Consider the following 13,609-nt stretch of genomic DNA (forward strand, 5'->3'; position numbering starts at 1 on the left):
CTATAATTTAGCCTCCCCCCCCTTCCACACAGACAGTGGAGTGTAAGTACTCTCTCACAGTCTCACTGTCAGTGGGCTTGTAAGTACTTCAGTACAGGCCCACTTTTCCCTCAGTCTCAGTTAACACACACACACACACACACACGCACGCACACACGCACACACACACACACAAACACACAAACACACACACACAGCAATTTAACAAGTCACTTTACTGATCAGTCTGTGGGAAAACATACACAAGACCCTGCCCAACAATCTGTCTGTCTTTTCCAGGATTTTCAAAAAAACACTTTTTTGGCATGAATAAAATGAAATAAATAAATAGAAAATATGAAATTAATTAAAAAGCAAAATACTCCAAAAATATATAATAATAATAATAATTTTACTACAAAATAACATTTTATTCATTTTTAACTACAGGGCAAAAATTAGTTAAATAAGATGCATTGCTTGTTATATTTCTCAAGTCACTTTACATAAAAGCATCTGCTAAATGAATAAATGTAAATGTAATTAAAATAAATAAATAAATAAATAATAAAAATAATAAATAATATATGAAAATAAAATTATGGCAATACGTGGACAATTCCAAGCCCTTCTCTAGCAAACTATCCTGAATTGTGATGTCAAAGGCAGCAGACAGGAAAAAAGTAAGACCATTTCATGTTTTCAAAAGCCTTTTGAAACAAATATAGAACTGGTGAAAAATTTACTATACTACACTGAAATATTACTGACATATAAGTTGCTTCTATATTTATATTGTCATAATACACAGCTGCTTTTGAACAGCTATCAATTGAAGAAAAAAAAAAAAAAAAGAGAAACTGCTTTTTGGAGCAAGATTGTGTAGTTACGGCATCTACCAGCAGGGGCTCACAGGGCCAAACTAACCAGCCAAACCTTGACCCCTTGCTACATATACCCATTCCCCTTTCAATTCGTTATTTTTCAGTTTCGTGTAGAGTAGTGCTTCTTTCTTGTGTCACAGTAAATAAGAAATATGTGACTGTATCTAAACCTTTCTCTTTTTACCTTCAATTACCATCAGCTAAAACATTCCAGAATGAATGCATGTGTGTGTGTGTAGTGTTATGGCACCACATCTGTGCCTTGATTCCCAAACCCACACCATTAAGACTTCCCTCAGGCCGCTTTACTCATGTATAGGGTGAGACGGAGAGAAGAAGGGAGGGAGAAAAAAAGAAACGGATTAAGGTCGAGATCAGGATGCCGGCCAAATTGCCTGAAACGTACTCCAAGATCTGACAGAGCCCACAGGCTTGAGCTGAGCATGTAGAAAAGATCAGCAGAACGGAAGGAGCACTGGACGTCCCATGACTGGGAGCTCGTGCGTGATGGAGGGGTCACGGCGTTACACGGTCGTCATCATTATCTACCCCAGCATCAGCATGTTGCCTAAGAGCCTGTGTAATTATGAGAGTATGCATGCCTGATGGCCCCGTTGTGGCCTGTTAGAAAAGCCTGAGTAAGCTGGATCAGGACAACACGCGAGCAAACACACACCTACAGCAGATGGAGACAAGAGGAGAACGACAGAGCAAGTGATAGCAAGCGCTTCATGAAAGTCATAGGGGCTTGGAACAACATAAGGGTGAGTAAATGATGAAAGAGCTTTTATTTTAGGGTGAACTATCCCTTTAAGAGACAAACAAGGAGGTTCTTTTCTTTCTTTTTGCTATCGAATAAAATACGCGCATAGAAATTTCAACAATCAATCTGTGTAAAAAGAAGAATAGGTGCGACGCAGGTGCGTAACGCTTTTTCTGTAAAAGCATACAGCAAATTTTATCTATTTTATATCTGATGTTTTAATAAACGCTACACCTGTTTGAGAGAATCTTCAGTTCAGAGCAAGTTTCGAGAGGAACCACTCGTGCAAAACACAGTTATTCCACAGGCTCGTATGATCCACTTACTACATAGTAAGTACAGAGAGAGAGAGATAGAAAGATGGAAAAGAGGAGGGGAGGGAGAGAAAATCGATTAGGCGCTATTTTTTAGCTTTAAACCTGGATATCAATACATGCATGGCTCCTTTTCAAGGCTGAATGCATTATCAGATGGCTGGCTAAGACTGTAGCAATATTCCTGACTTTAGAGAGCACAAAATCACCTTATTCCAACCTGGTCTTATTCCAAAAATACGTACCTCTGTGTACTTTTTGTGCAACACCGTTTTTACGTACCTTACTGCACGTTTCGCCGCAGTTTCAAAGAGAAATGTCCACTGAGTGGCGCTAAAACACGGGTTCAATACGTGAACCCTGGTATGTTTTTATTATGTTGCTTTTGGTACGTATTGCAGTGGTTCAGAATTCAAATATCCGCGAACTGTCACTAAAAGTTAATGCTCTATCGTGTTGGAAATACGCCCTACACCAAACCCAACCCTAAACCTACACGATAGTGTTAACAAATGCAAAACTAATATAAAAACACATTTGTTGATGCAACCGTGCCATTCGAACTTCCTTATATGCAGATTTGAACTATTTTGTCGTTTTTTCTCGTTATACGGGATTCGAACCGGAGCTCCTCGCCTCTCAAGTATGTCTCCGTACTCCGTGAGCTACCGAACAAACCTACCGTCGATGAAAACCCATAGATATGAAGCTGGATATGTGAGGAGCTAACAATCAAAAGCATCAGTTTTCAAATCTCCCAGCATATTAATATTGTTTTGAAGTCATAACATGATATTCTTCAAGTAATTGTGCGAAAATTGCACTTTATTAATCGAAACTCTGTAAATTTGTGTGAAAAGGAATAAAGGGTGTCAGAGTTTTACTGCCTCTAGTGTTCATTTATTTTGGAAACTGCAGTGATATGTACTTATTGGTACGTATTTCGCGTCTTGCTAAAAAGTGCCCCCAAGTACATTATGCCATGAGACCAGGTAGCGTTATTCTCACTCTCTGCCTTTCATTTCTCAGAAGAAGTGGCTTTTTAAAGGGATATGTTACGCAAAAATGAAATTTCAGTTAATTTACTCTCACTTGTGTTGCCCCAAACTTGTATGCCTTTCATGGAACACAAAAACAGAAGGTTTAACGAATGTTCACACTGTTTTGTTCTATATAGTGGATGGGAACCACTATATAAAGCACCATAAAAGCATCGTATTTTAAGTCTTATAGAGCCATAAGATTGTTTTATGTTGGAAAAAACTATTCAATTTAAAGGAACAGTTATAGTTAAAGGAAAATGTTGTTATCATTTACTCACCCTCATGTCGCTCCCAACCTGTATAAGTTTCTTTCTTATGTTGAACAGAAAACAAGCCTCTACATTGCGAGTAAATCACTCGCATATGCGACTAAATCTTCACTCTGGGCGACTAAATGATGTCTAATATTAGCCAATGGCTAATAAATTCTCAGATTTTACTCGCCAGTGTGTGCGTTGGAGGCGAAGTATAAGTTTAGCACAGATATATTTTCACTCGCCGAACACTGACTGAGCGCTTCAGAGTTTCACTCCATCAAGCGATTGTTCTTATTAGTAGAATTCGTATCATTATCATCTTATCAGTATTTTTGTTAGTTTTTTCCAAGTTTTTTTTTACAGAAACACTGAATGACCAAAAAAGCAGCACCACCAGTCCAGTTAAAATGTTCAGTTAAAACGACTAATATGCATTCATACATGGTTAAGTTTTAATTCTAATTACTAAAGTTCTATCATTAAATAATACTTGATTATCATATTATAATGCTAGACTGACTGAGGTTAAGAGTGTACTTTCAGATATTTTAAATAACTGAGCCATTTTACAAACATATATGTATGTGTGTATATCAGTCTGGCGAGTAAACTAAAAAACGTACTAGCCAATGGCGATTCAATTGCTTAGGTGTCCGTAGAGGGTTGCAAAAGAAGATATTTTGAAGAATTTTGAAGAACCAAACAGATGTTGGTCCCTATTGACTTCCATATTAGGGAATGAAATACTATGGAAGTCAATGGGTACCATCAACTGTTTGATACCAGCATTCTTCAAAATATCATTTTTGGATGAATTATCCCTTTAAGTCTTTACTCTGCTTGGCGTGTTAGTAAGGGGCATAGCAATATATAATGTAATTTGTGATTGAGTCATTCTTTTGAGTAGAGTCTTTTTGAAGCATTGTTTGATTGTCTGAGTCATTCTTGACTTCAACTCAATTTATTGAATATAGTCTTCTGAATTTCTTCTGTTGTGTTTCAAGGAAGAAAGTAAGTCATATGAGTTTTATTAGTAAGCAATGATTGTATTTTCATTTTTGAGTAAACTTCTTCCTCAAGCATCAATCTGTAATTTGTTTCTCTATACTGACAACAAAAATGCCATGTTTGACATTTAAAATACACTACCATTTAAAAGTTTGGGTTCTGTAAGATTTTTTTCCATTCTTTTTTGAAGGAAATAAATATTTTTATTCAATCAAATTCAATTAAATTACGTGACCAGAAAAGTGACATTTCTAATATTAAAAAATATTTCGATTTCAAATAAATGCTGCTCTTTTGAACTGTCTAAAAAAAAGTTCACAAAAATATTAAGCAGCACATCTGTTTTTAAAATTGATAATAATAAGCACTAAATCCGCATATTAGAATGATTTCTGAAGGATCATGTGACACTAAAAAACTGAAGTAATGGCTGCTGAAAATTCAGCTTTGCATCACAGGAATAAATTACATTTTTAAATATATTCAAATAGAAAACAGTTATCTTAAATTGTAATAATATTTCACAATATTACTGTTTTGATCAAATAAATGCTTCTTTCAAAAACATTTAAAAATCTTACTGACCCCAAACTTTTAAATGGTAGTCTATATTAATATAACATACATTATTTTATATTTTATTTAGACCAATGAGATTTCAGTGTGGATGAGGCCAGAAAAACACTTCAGAAATAGAAACAAAGGCACCGGAAAAAAAAAAGCTCATTGCTTGTCGCGGCCATTGCTTGTCGTAGTAACAACTCAGATTTACACGGAAGACGTTTTTATCACTTGTCGCTTTATCATGTCGCACCGGGTTAAGACACAGTGTAAAGGTAACAACAAAACTGAGTTGGCCAGGAGTCTGTTAGTACTGAGAAAAGAGAGAGCGAGACTTTAAAAGAGAGAGAGAGAGAGGTATAGATGAAGTAATCTATCATCCCTCTGTCTTTGGGTCTGACACCGAGCCGCACGCTACACCCCACAAATCACACAGCAACTGCCAGAGTTGCAGGCTGCCCTCTCCAATCTCTCTCTCTGTCTTGTCAGTTGCTTTTACACTCCCCCCAAGCCCTCTGCCTATGCCTCCTTCAAACAGAAAACAGACAGATACACACACACACACACACACCTACTGCATCCAACAGGAATCGCATATTCTCTTTCTCATCCACCGTAACCTCTCCAGCTCTGTTTCTGTTGCCTTTGCTCGCCTTTTCTCTCTCTAAGGGAAACAAGAACGCTCTGCAACAGCAGGGGAATGAACACCAAGCGCAATACTGAGGAAAATACCCTGAGCTTTGCAAAACTACACCATTAAATAACACTGTTTACAGATTTGGGTGTGCGTCTGTCATTGTTAAAGGCGACAGAATTTACTTTCTTAATAAATGTCTCTGGTCTTTTTTAAGCATGACTGCTGAGTGTTTGTTACTTTACAGGAATATTCAGAGTTCAATACTAGTTAAGCTCAATCAGCATAATGCTGATGACCATGGGAAGTCATTTTGAATTACATCCCATCATTTTCTTTAAAAATAAGCAAAAATGGAATTACAGTCTTTACAGGCACTTACAGTGGAAGTGAATGAACCAATTTTTGGGGATATAAAGCAGAAATGTGAAGGTTTTAGTTTTATAAAAGCACATATTAATTCATCTGCTAAAACTTGTGAGCTGTTTAAATCATTTTTACATTCGTTTTATTGTTTACGGCATTATGTTTTCATGGCAACAAAGTTGGATTGGACTGAAATGGTTGGTAAACAAATGTTTCATCTCAAAATCATGTAAACATTCATATGGTTTATGTCTTGTGGCTATACTTATATTGTTATATTGTATATTATATCACTTACACTGGCGTTCAGAAGTTTGGGATTAGTAAGATTTTTTAATGTTTTTTAAAGAAGTTTCTTATGCTCATCAAGGCTGTATCTATTTGATAATACAGAAAAAACTGTGCTTTTGTAAAATATTATTGCAATTTAAAATAACAGTTTTCTATTTTAATATACTTTAAAATATAATTTATTCCAGTGAAGCAAAGCTGAATTTCCTGCATCATTACTCCAGTCTTCAGTGTCACATGATCCTTCAGAAATCATTCTAATACGCTGATTTATAATCAATGTTGGAAACAGTTGTGCTGCTTAATATTTTTTGGGACCTGTGATACTTTTTTCAGGATTCTTTGATAAATAAAAAGTTAAAAAGAACAGTGTTTATTCAAAATACAAATTTTGTGTTACAATATACACTACTATTCAAAAGTTTGGGGTAAATTTGTTCTTTCTTTTTTTAAAGAAATTAATACTTTTATTCAGCAAGGATATGTTAAATGAATAAAAAGTGATAGCAAAGACTTATATTGTTAGAAAATACTTCTATTTTTTGATAAATGCTGTTCTTTTTAATTTTTTACTCATCAAAGAATCAAAGTAAAATGTATCACAGGTTCCAAAAAAATACTAAGTAGCACAACAGTTTCAACACTGATAATAAATCAGCATATTAGAATGATTTCTGAAGGATCATGTGACACTGAAGACTGGAGTAATGATGCTGAAAATTCAGCACTGCATCACAAAAATAAATTTTATTTTAAAGTATATTAAAATAGGAAACTAATATTAGAAACTGCAATAATATTTCATAATATTACTGCTTTTTCTGTTTTTTAAAAAATTTTTTTTTTTTATAAAATAAATACAACCTTGCTCAGCGTTAAAAAAGAGACTCCATTAAAAATCTTACTGATCCCAAACATTTGAACAGCAGTGTATATCATAACTTAGATTTTTACTTTTTTAAGAAAAGGAGAGACAAGTGGAACTTGATAATATGCCACAAATACCGTCTATTAAGATTATAATCGGAATTTTCCTTTAAAGAAAAATCTATCAGCAAATCTAATAACACATTTACCCTTTGAAATGATTTTGGAACAAGGCCAAAAAAATTATGCCAACCAATAATATCACAGTTCACTTTTTCCAATCCAATTTAATGCGTATAGAATAGACCAAATCAAGTCCCGCCCTACATCATATCTCACTAATATTCTGTTTCGCTCTGAAATACATCACGTAATGTAAGTTAAATGCATTCTAAATGCTGTCTTCAGTATAAATGTTTGTCTCTAGTATATGCAGTACATTCTGCTGTCCTCTGGGAACAGTTTTCCTCAGGCACACCAGGCTTAAATTAAACCTTAATCAACCTATAAATCAGATCCTGTCATATGAAGCTGATGAGCAGAGCGACTCAAAGTGGGGGGATGTGTGCTTCCTCACACGAGAGCTTTGGATCGCACTGAGCTTAGGGGTTTAGTATATATCTAAAGCTTGACATGGTGCGGAGACTTCATAGCAATATGATTTTACTGTGGACAGAGCTGTGAAAATAGACAACAAAATGTCAAGTTGATTGTCACTTTATCGCTTTGCACCTGGTTAGGACACAATATTGTTAAAACACACTGTGTTGTTGACACTTGCCTGGTACTCCTGGTGGGGTTTTGAGGAACTTTCCATTGAAATGTTGAATCACCACGTCACATTTCTCGGTGGACTCCATTCTGTGACTACTATTTCTTCAGACATTTTTGGCCCTGTGGACTTGTAGAAAATTAGCTCTATTAAAACACACTTTTCATACTTTCACTAGTTTAATTGGTCTACTAACAATGTCCAATAGTGGATATACATTCATCACAGCCTCAACAAATGCAATTTCCACCATATTTAAAATAATGTGTTTTAATTTGGTTTGATAACATTATGCAGTTGAAATGAAATAATTGACTCCTTTAGGAGGCTAATCTCATAGCTAGCATTTTATGCATAATAAATACACAGTTAAATAATATTTTCACACTTTTGAAATAATTGACAAATGTACAGCAACAACACGATTAGAAATTATGCAAAATAACCTGCTCACAAGTGATATTTACCTTGATTTTTCTGTCTTCTCCACATATTACATATAAACCTGCTCTTCACTGACACGCCTAGTCTCTTTGGTAAACAAGTACAATAACTTCTGATAAAACCCTATTACGGCCAAAATTATGATGGACCACAAAAAAAAAGTAAAAAAAAAAAATATATATATATATATTATTTAAGCTTATTTCACTATGTTTATGTTTTAAACTATATACAATTCTATATTATTTTAAATCAATAATTCATCATTTTATACAGGATTTTTTTCTATTATGATTGAAAGTCTGTGTCTAGGTTCAAGGGTAAACCAATTAAAACGGAATAAATTGATACATAAATCTAATTTAAAAAGGAGTTAAATGATGAAGGCATGACAAAAAGTTCCCAGTTCGAATGTGATCTTCATATACCAAAAATAAGTTGAAATCTATTAGTTTTAACCTCTGGGACATTAAAGTTCCTGTAATTGAAGAAACATCCTAATATGTTAATTTAGAGAATGAGAGGAGAGGGGAAGAGAGAGCATAAGAGGGAAAATAAAGAGCGGCAGAGGTGTAATATAGTGTTTGTTTCGGGCTGCTGGGAGTCTTGATTTAGTCTGTGCTCTCTGGAGTGGCTCCTCTCCTCTGTGCGGCCCCATTCAGCTCTGCTCACCCAATCATGGCTGAACGGCTAATTGCCTGGCTGGCACACTTGAACACACACACACAGCCTCTGCTGGGATCTCTTACACAGCCAGTGACCCTGAAAACCAGCCAACCCACCCCACACGCGCCACACAAGAGAGGGGGAGAAAAGCAGGAAAAGAAAGAAACTAAGGGATGTTTTTATAGGTGCCCTCCTGAACAAAAGCTCCGGCTAATCTTGCCTGGGCCAAAGAGAGTGTCGGGTGTCAAGGTTACCTGGCGAAGCCGACCCCTCGGCTGACCCCGTTGGCGTCTCGCAGTATCCGTGTGGAGATGACATGTCCGAAGGGCTTCAGCATGTTCTCCAGCTCTTGTTCATCCATTGAAACCGGGAGGTTCGAGATGTACAAGTTAGTGGGGTCCTGCTCCTGCTGCTGTGAAGAGAACACACACAGTCGAACATTAGAAATGTCAATCATCATGTAGTCACACATATTCAGACTTCAACTTATCTGCATAAACTGCAAAAAACAACCATTTAGACGGGACGTGGCCTTCTGAGCGATATAGAAACTGACCAGGAGTGCGCAAGACTCGGGTAAAATTGAGGATACCTTGTTTACAAAGAGTCTCAGACAAAACTTTTTTTTTGAGATTACAACCGTCCTAGGGGTGTTTTGGTCTGATCTTCCATGCTGCTTTTGCGATTGGCGACATGAGAAACCCAGGATGGAGAGGAGACTGAAAAAGTGAGTTGTTAAAGCTGGAGGGCCTTAGCTGGGTACATCTCTACCTGTCTCTCACTCATGCACTGGTGGAATCCATTGTTGTGTTGATGGCCTCTTCTAGAGACACTGTGAGGCTGGCTAATGGGGGTCTGAGAGGATAGCGCACACGATACAGACACTATGTGCCGCTTTTTGAAGGGGTTTAGATGTGTGTGTGTGTGTGTGTGTGTGTGTGCAAAGACCAAAATGAGCAGCATTAAAGCACTTGCACACTAAGAGAACATACTGCATGTCTATTTGAAGCCCAGGTTAAAATGCAAAGAGGAAAAGCATACACTGTAAAGAAAAAAAAATGTTTCATGTTTGTTTTCTACTTGTTTTAAGAATATTTTACTTACCCCACTGGCAGATAATTTTACTTGTTTTAAGCAAAATGCACTTAATTTAGATTCCCCACCCCCCGGGGGGGTAAGTAAAATATTATTAAAACAAGAGTATTTTACTTACCCCACTGGCAGATAATTTTACTTGTTTTAAGCAAAAAGCACTTAATTTAGATTCCCCCCCCCCCTGGAAACAAGACTAAATATCTTAAGTCAATTGGCTTATCTAGTAAAAGTATCTTGATTTAAGAATTTTTAGATATTTTGACTAGAAACAAGACAAACATACTAAGTAAGATAAGCCATTTTTTGCAGTGATGAAGAAATTTTTATTTTTATAATTTTTTATATTTTTATAAAATCTCAAATAATGTTTGATAACATTATGTGGTGGAAATGACATCCAAAACATTTCTTTTGCAAAGAAAAACAGAAAAACAAATCCGAAAACACAAAATTTTTGCATAAACCTACAAAATTAAAACTTGAAATAAAACAATAAAAATGTAATGTCTTATATTTTATCACCAACTTGTAAAACGTTTGATATACTATTTCAATATATTTTGATATAATTGTATGTATTATATTATTTGATATAAGAATCATTTTAGACAGTACATTATGAATTAAATGGATCAAAAGTGACAGTAAACACATTTATCATTTATCATGTTACAAATGATATATATCTCAAATAAATGCTATTCTTTCATTACAGTAAACGTGGTTTTTATTACTGTTCTTTTATTACAGTACAATAAATGCAATTCTTAGCACATTTTCTACAAACATATTAAGCAGTTTTAACTGTTTTTAAGTTAACACTGATAATAATTAGTATTTTTGGGCCACCAAATCTGCACATTAGAATGATTTCTGAAGGATCTGAAGACTGGGGTAATGATGCTGAAAATTCAGCTTTTCCATCACAGGAATTAATTACATTCTGAAATATATTCAAATAGAATTCAGTTCTTTGAAATTGTAATAATATTACACTCAGTATTCAATGTTACCATTTTAGATCAAATAAATGCAGTCTTAGAGCGCATGAGAGACAAAAATAAAACAAATCTTCCTGATTCCAAAAGTTTTGTGAATATTTAAACTAAAATGTTTGTAATTTAAAAAAAAATCAATTTATAAATACTTTATTATTATTAGCTAATATGTATTTAATAAAACACAAGCAAACATTCTATGAACAAGATATTTTTAAAGGTGTAGTATCCACTGCATGGGCTGGGCTGTGAATTTATAACAGAAACAGAGTGAGAGAAAGAGAAAGTGTTGGTGGGCTAGCTGAGAATGACGGCGACCTGCTGGTGAGTTAAGGAGTTATCTGACATGTGTGTGTGTGTGCAAATATTCCATTTGAGATGTGTGAGGCCTGACCCTGCAGGAGACCATCACTCTTTTATTAAGTGAAAGTGATTAAAAGAGCAACTGTAGCTGCTTTATGATATCTCCTCACACACCAGATGTTCTCTACGCTCTCATTCACTGGCTGAGATCCAAACGGGTTATTGAACACCCCACGCAGGGCATTTCAAGTGGCAAAATCATCAAATGCTGTTTGTAAGGGTGTTCTTAAAGCTGCCTAAAATGACCGCTATATAAAACTGGCTTTAAATTAAATAATAAAACTGTAAAAAAAATGTTAATAAGAAATAATAAAACTTCTTAAAATATTTAATCACGGAATGGTAAACAAACAACAGCATATAAAGCCCTATTCAGGAGGTACTTGTTTCTCAGGGTGACATCCATAAAAGAACAATTTGTAAGGCTCCTCTGTGATAAAACTCATGCATTTGGATGACTATCATGCAGGGGACAGATACAGAAGCATTCGCAGGTATTCGAATGAAAGCTCACACTTATGCTTTTAACATTTAAATAGGCTTGAAATCAATAACCTGTGACGCAAACGTTCTGGTTCAATTTCTTTCTTCCTTTTTGAAGATTAATACTTTTAAGGATGCATTAAATTGATCAAAGGTGAACTTTCTATTTATCAACCAATCCTGAAAAAGAAAAAAATGAAGCAACCGTTTTTTACATTTATAATGAAAATGTGTCTTGACCAAATCAGCATATTAGAATGATTTATGAAGGATCACGTGACACTGAAGACTGGAGTAATGATGCTAAACATTCAGCTTTGCATCACAAGAATTAATTTTAAACAAAATAGTTATTTTAAATAGTAACAGTATTTTACAATATTACAGTTTTTACTGTATCTGGAGTACATAAGAGAGATTTTTGCATTAAAAAAATCATACTGACCCCAAACTCTCTATTAAAATGTAAAAAAAAAAAAAACGCCTATGAATATATTAAAGAGTCCCTGCAATGACAAAACTTCAGAAACGGACTATAATTTTCTCCTGGGAAGAAATATTGACATTTCTATTTCAATTGCCAATAAAATGACAGATTAACACCAGTACATGTTGAAATGACCTCACATCTCTATGTAAAACAGTTTAATTAATTAAGGTTTCTAAGTTAAATTCTAAAAACAAGTTTAATTTGGAAATACCTTAAGTGCCGCCACTTTAAAGGGGCTACCCGCTCACCAGAGGGCAAGGGGTTAACATTTCAGATTGGACTCCACCCTCATTCTCAGCCTGAAACACCTATTTAATTGTATTAGAGAACCAAAGCCTCAGAAATACAAAAGAATAAGAGCTCAGTGAAAATATCTCATAAATGTGTCACTCTCGTCAAAGCTGAGAGCTGGGAAAGAGTGACAGGCAGGGGGATTACGTCTGTGATGTGGATGGGAAAATACATTTGGAATCTCAATATAAAGAGGAGGGGCTGATTTTCTAAAGGACGGACGTGGTGAGATGTATGAATGATTTATGAATATGAAATGAAAACACCAGCCCTTCCTTCAGGCCCCTGAGCAAGACTGAAAACAGAGCTGGGTGTGTGTGTGATATATACCTTCAAGTATCAGTATGCTTCCAAAATGATTCAGTGTGGAGGACAAGGCCGTGTTTTTGTTCCTCGGGTTCTGTTTTGAAACGTTAGATGAACATATGTATGTGGGGCTTCATCATAACCTGAGGACACAATGTCTCCAGCGCTCTTTTTCTCTCTATGTAAGCTCTAATGCCTTTCACCTTACAGTATATGAAAAGTGGTTTGGGCTAGGTCATGGAGAAGAGGGCAACTGAATTAATCAAATTATGCTCTTCAGAGTCTGCCTTTGAAATCCCAAATGAGACCATTTACTGGTTGTGGATGATGGGCAAAAACAAATTAAATGCAGGGAAAGATATACCATAAAAATGTGTCTATTCATTCAAGTTACTTATTCAGTTATGAGTAACTCATCAGTGCAGCACAATCGGATGTCCACAGCTTCCTAAACGAATGGGCACTGCCTGGTATAATTACATAATATTAAACTACCTAGTGAAAATTATCTTTTAATGTCACGATTATCAGTTTACATAGCAGTATAAAGTCACAAATGAACTTCTAGAGCTATGTTCAGATTCATTTTAAATAGAGAGGCATTTAAAAACAATATAAAAAGCATAACAGAATAGCACAAAGATTTACTTTGACCAGAATAAAATTAAGTTGAAATGAAAATGTATTCTAATAGTACAGAAAAGAATAAAGTGCAGTCAAATAAAAAATATAAA

General features: G+C 35.2%; 1 protein-coding gene across 2 annotated transcripts in view; it reads right to left on the minus strand.

Moving 5' to 3' along the window:
- LOC107730162 (RNA-binding motif, single-stranded-interacting protein 3) overlaps positions 1-13,609 on the minus strand; it is a 145,430-nt gene that overhangs the window by 36,293 nt on the left and 95,528 nt on the right. For both annotated transcript variants that reach the window (XM_016540927.1, XM_016540918.1), the window contains exons 5-6: positions 9,104-9,261; positions 7,749-7,828 (exon numbers count right to left, since the gene is read on the minus strand). In XM_016540927.1, coding sequence (XP_016396413.1) covers positions 7,749-7,828; positions 9,104-9,261 — 238 coding nt within the window. The remainder of the gene's footprint in view (positions 1-7,748; positions 7,829-9,103; positions 9,262-13,609) is intronic.

This window comes from Sinocyclocheilus rhinocerous, unplaced genomic scaffold (assembly GCF_001515625.1).
Source record: "Sinocyclocheilus rhinocerous isolate Xijiao unplaced genomic scaffold, SAMN03320098_v1.1 scaffold2448, whole genome shotgun sequence".
Lineage (NCBI taxonomy): Eukaryota > Metazoa > Chordata > Actinopteri > Cypriniformes > Cyprinidae > Sinocyclocheilus > Sinocyclocheilus rhinocerous.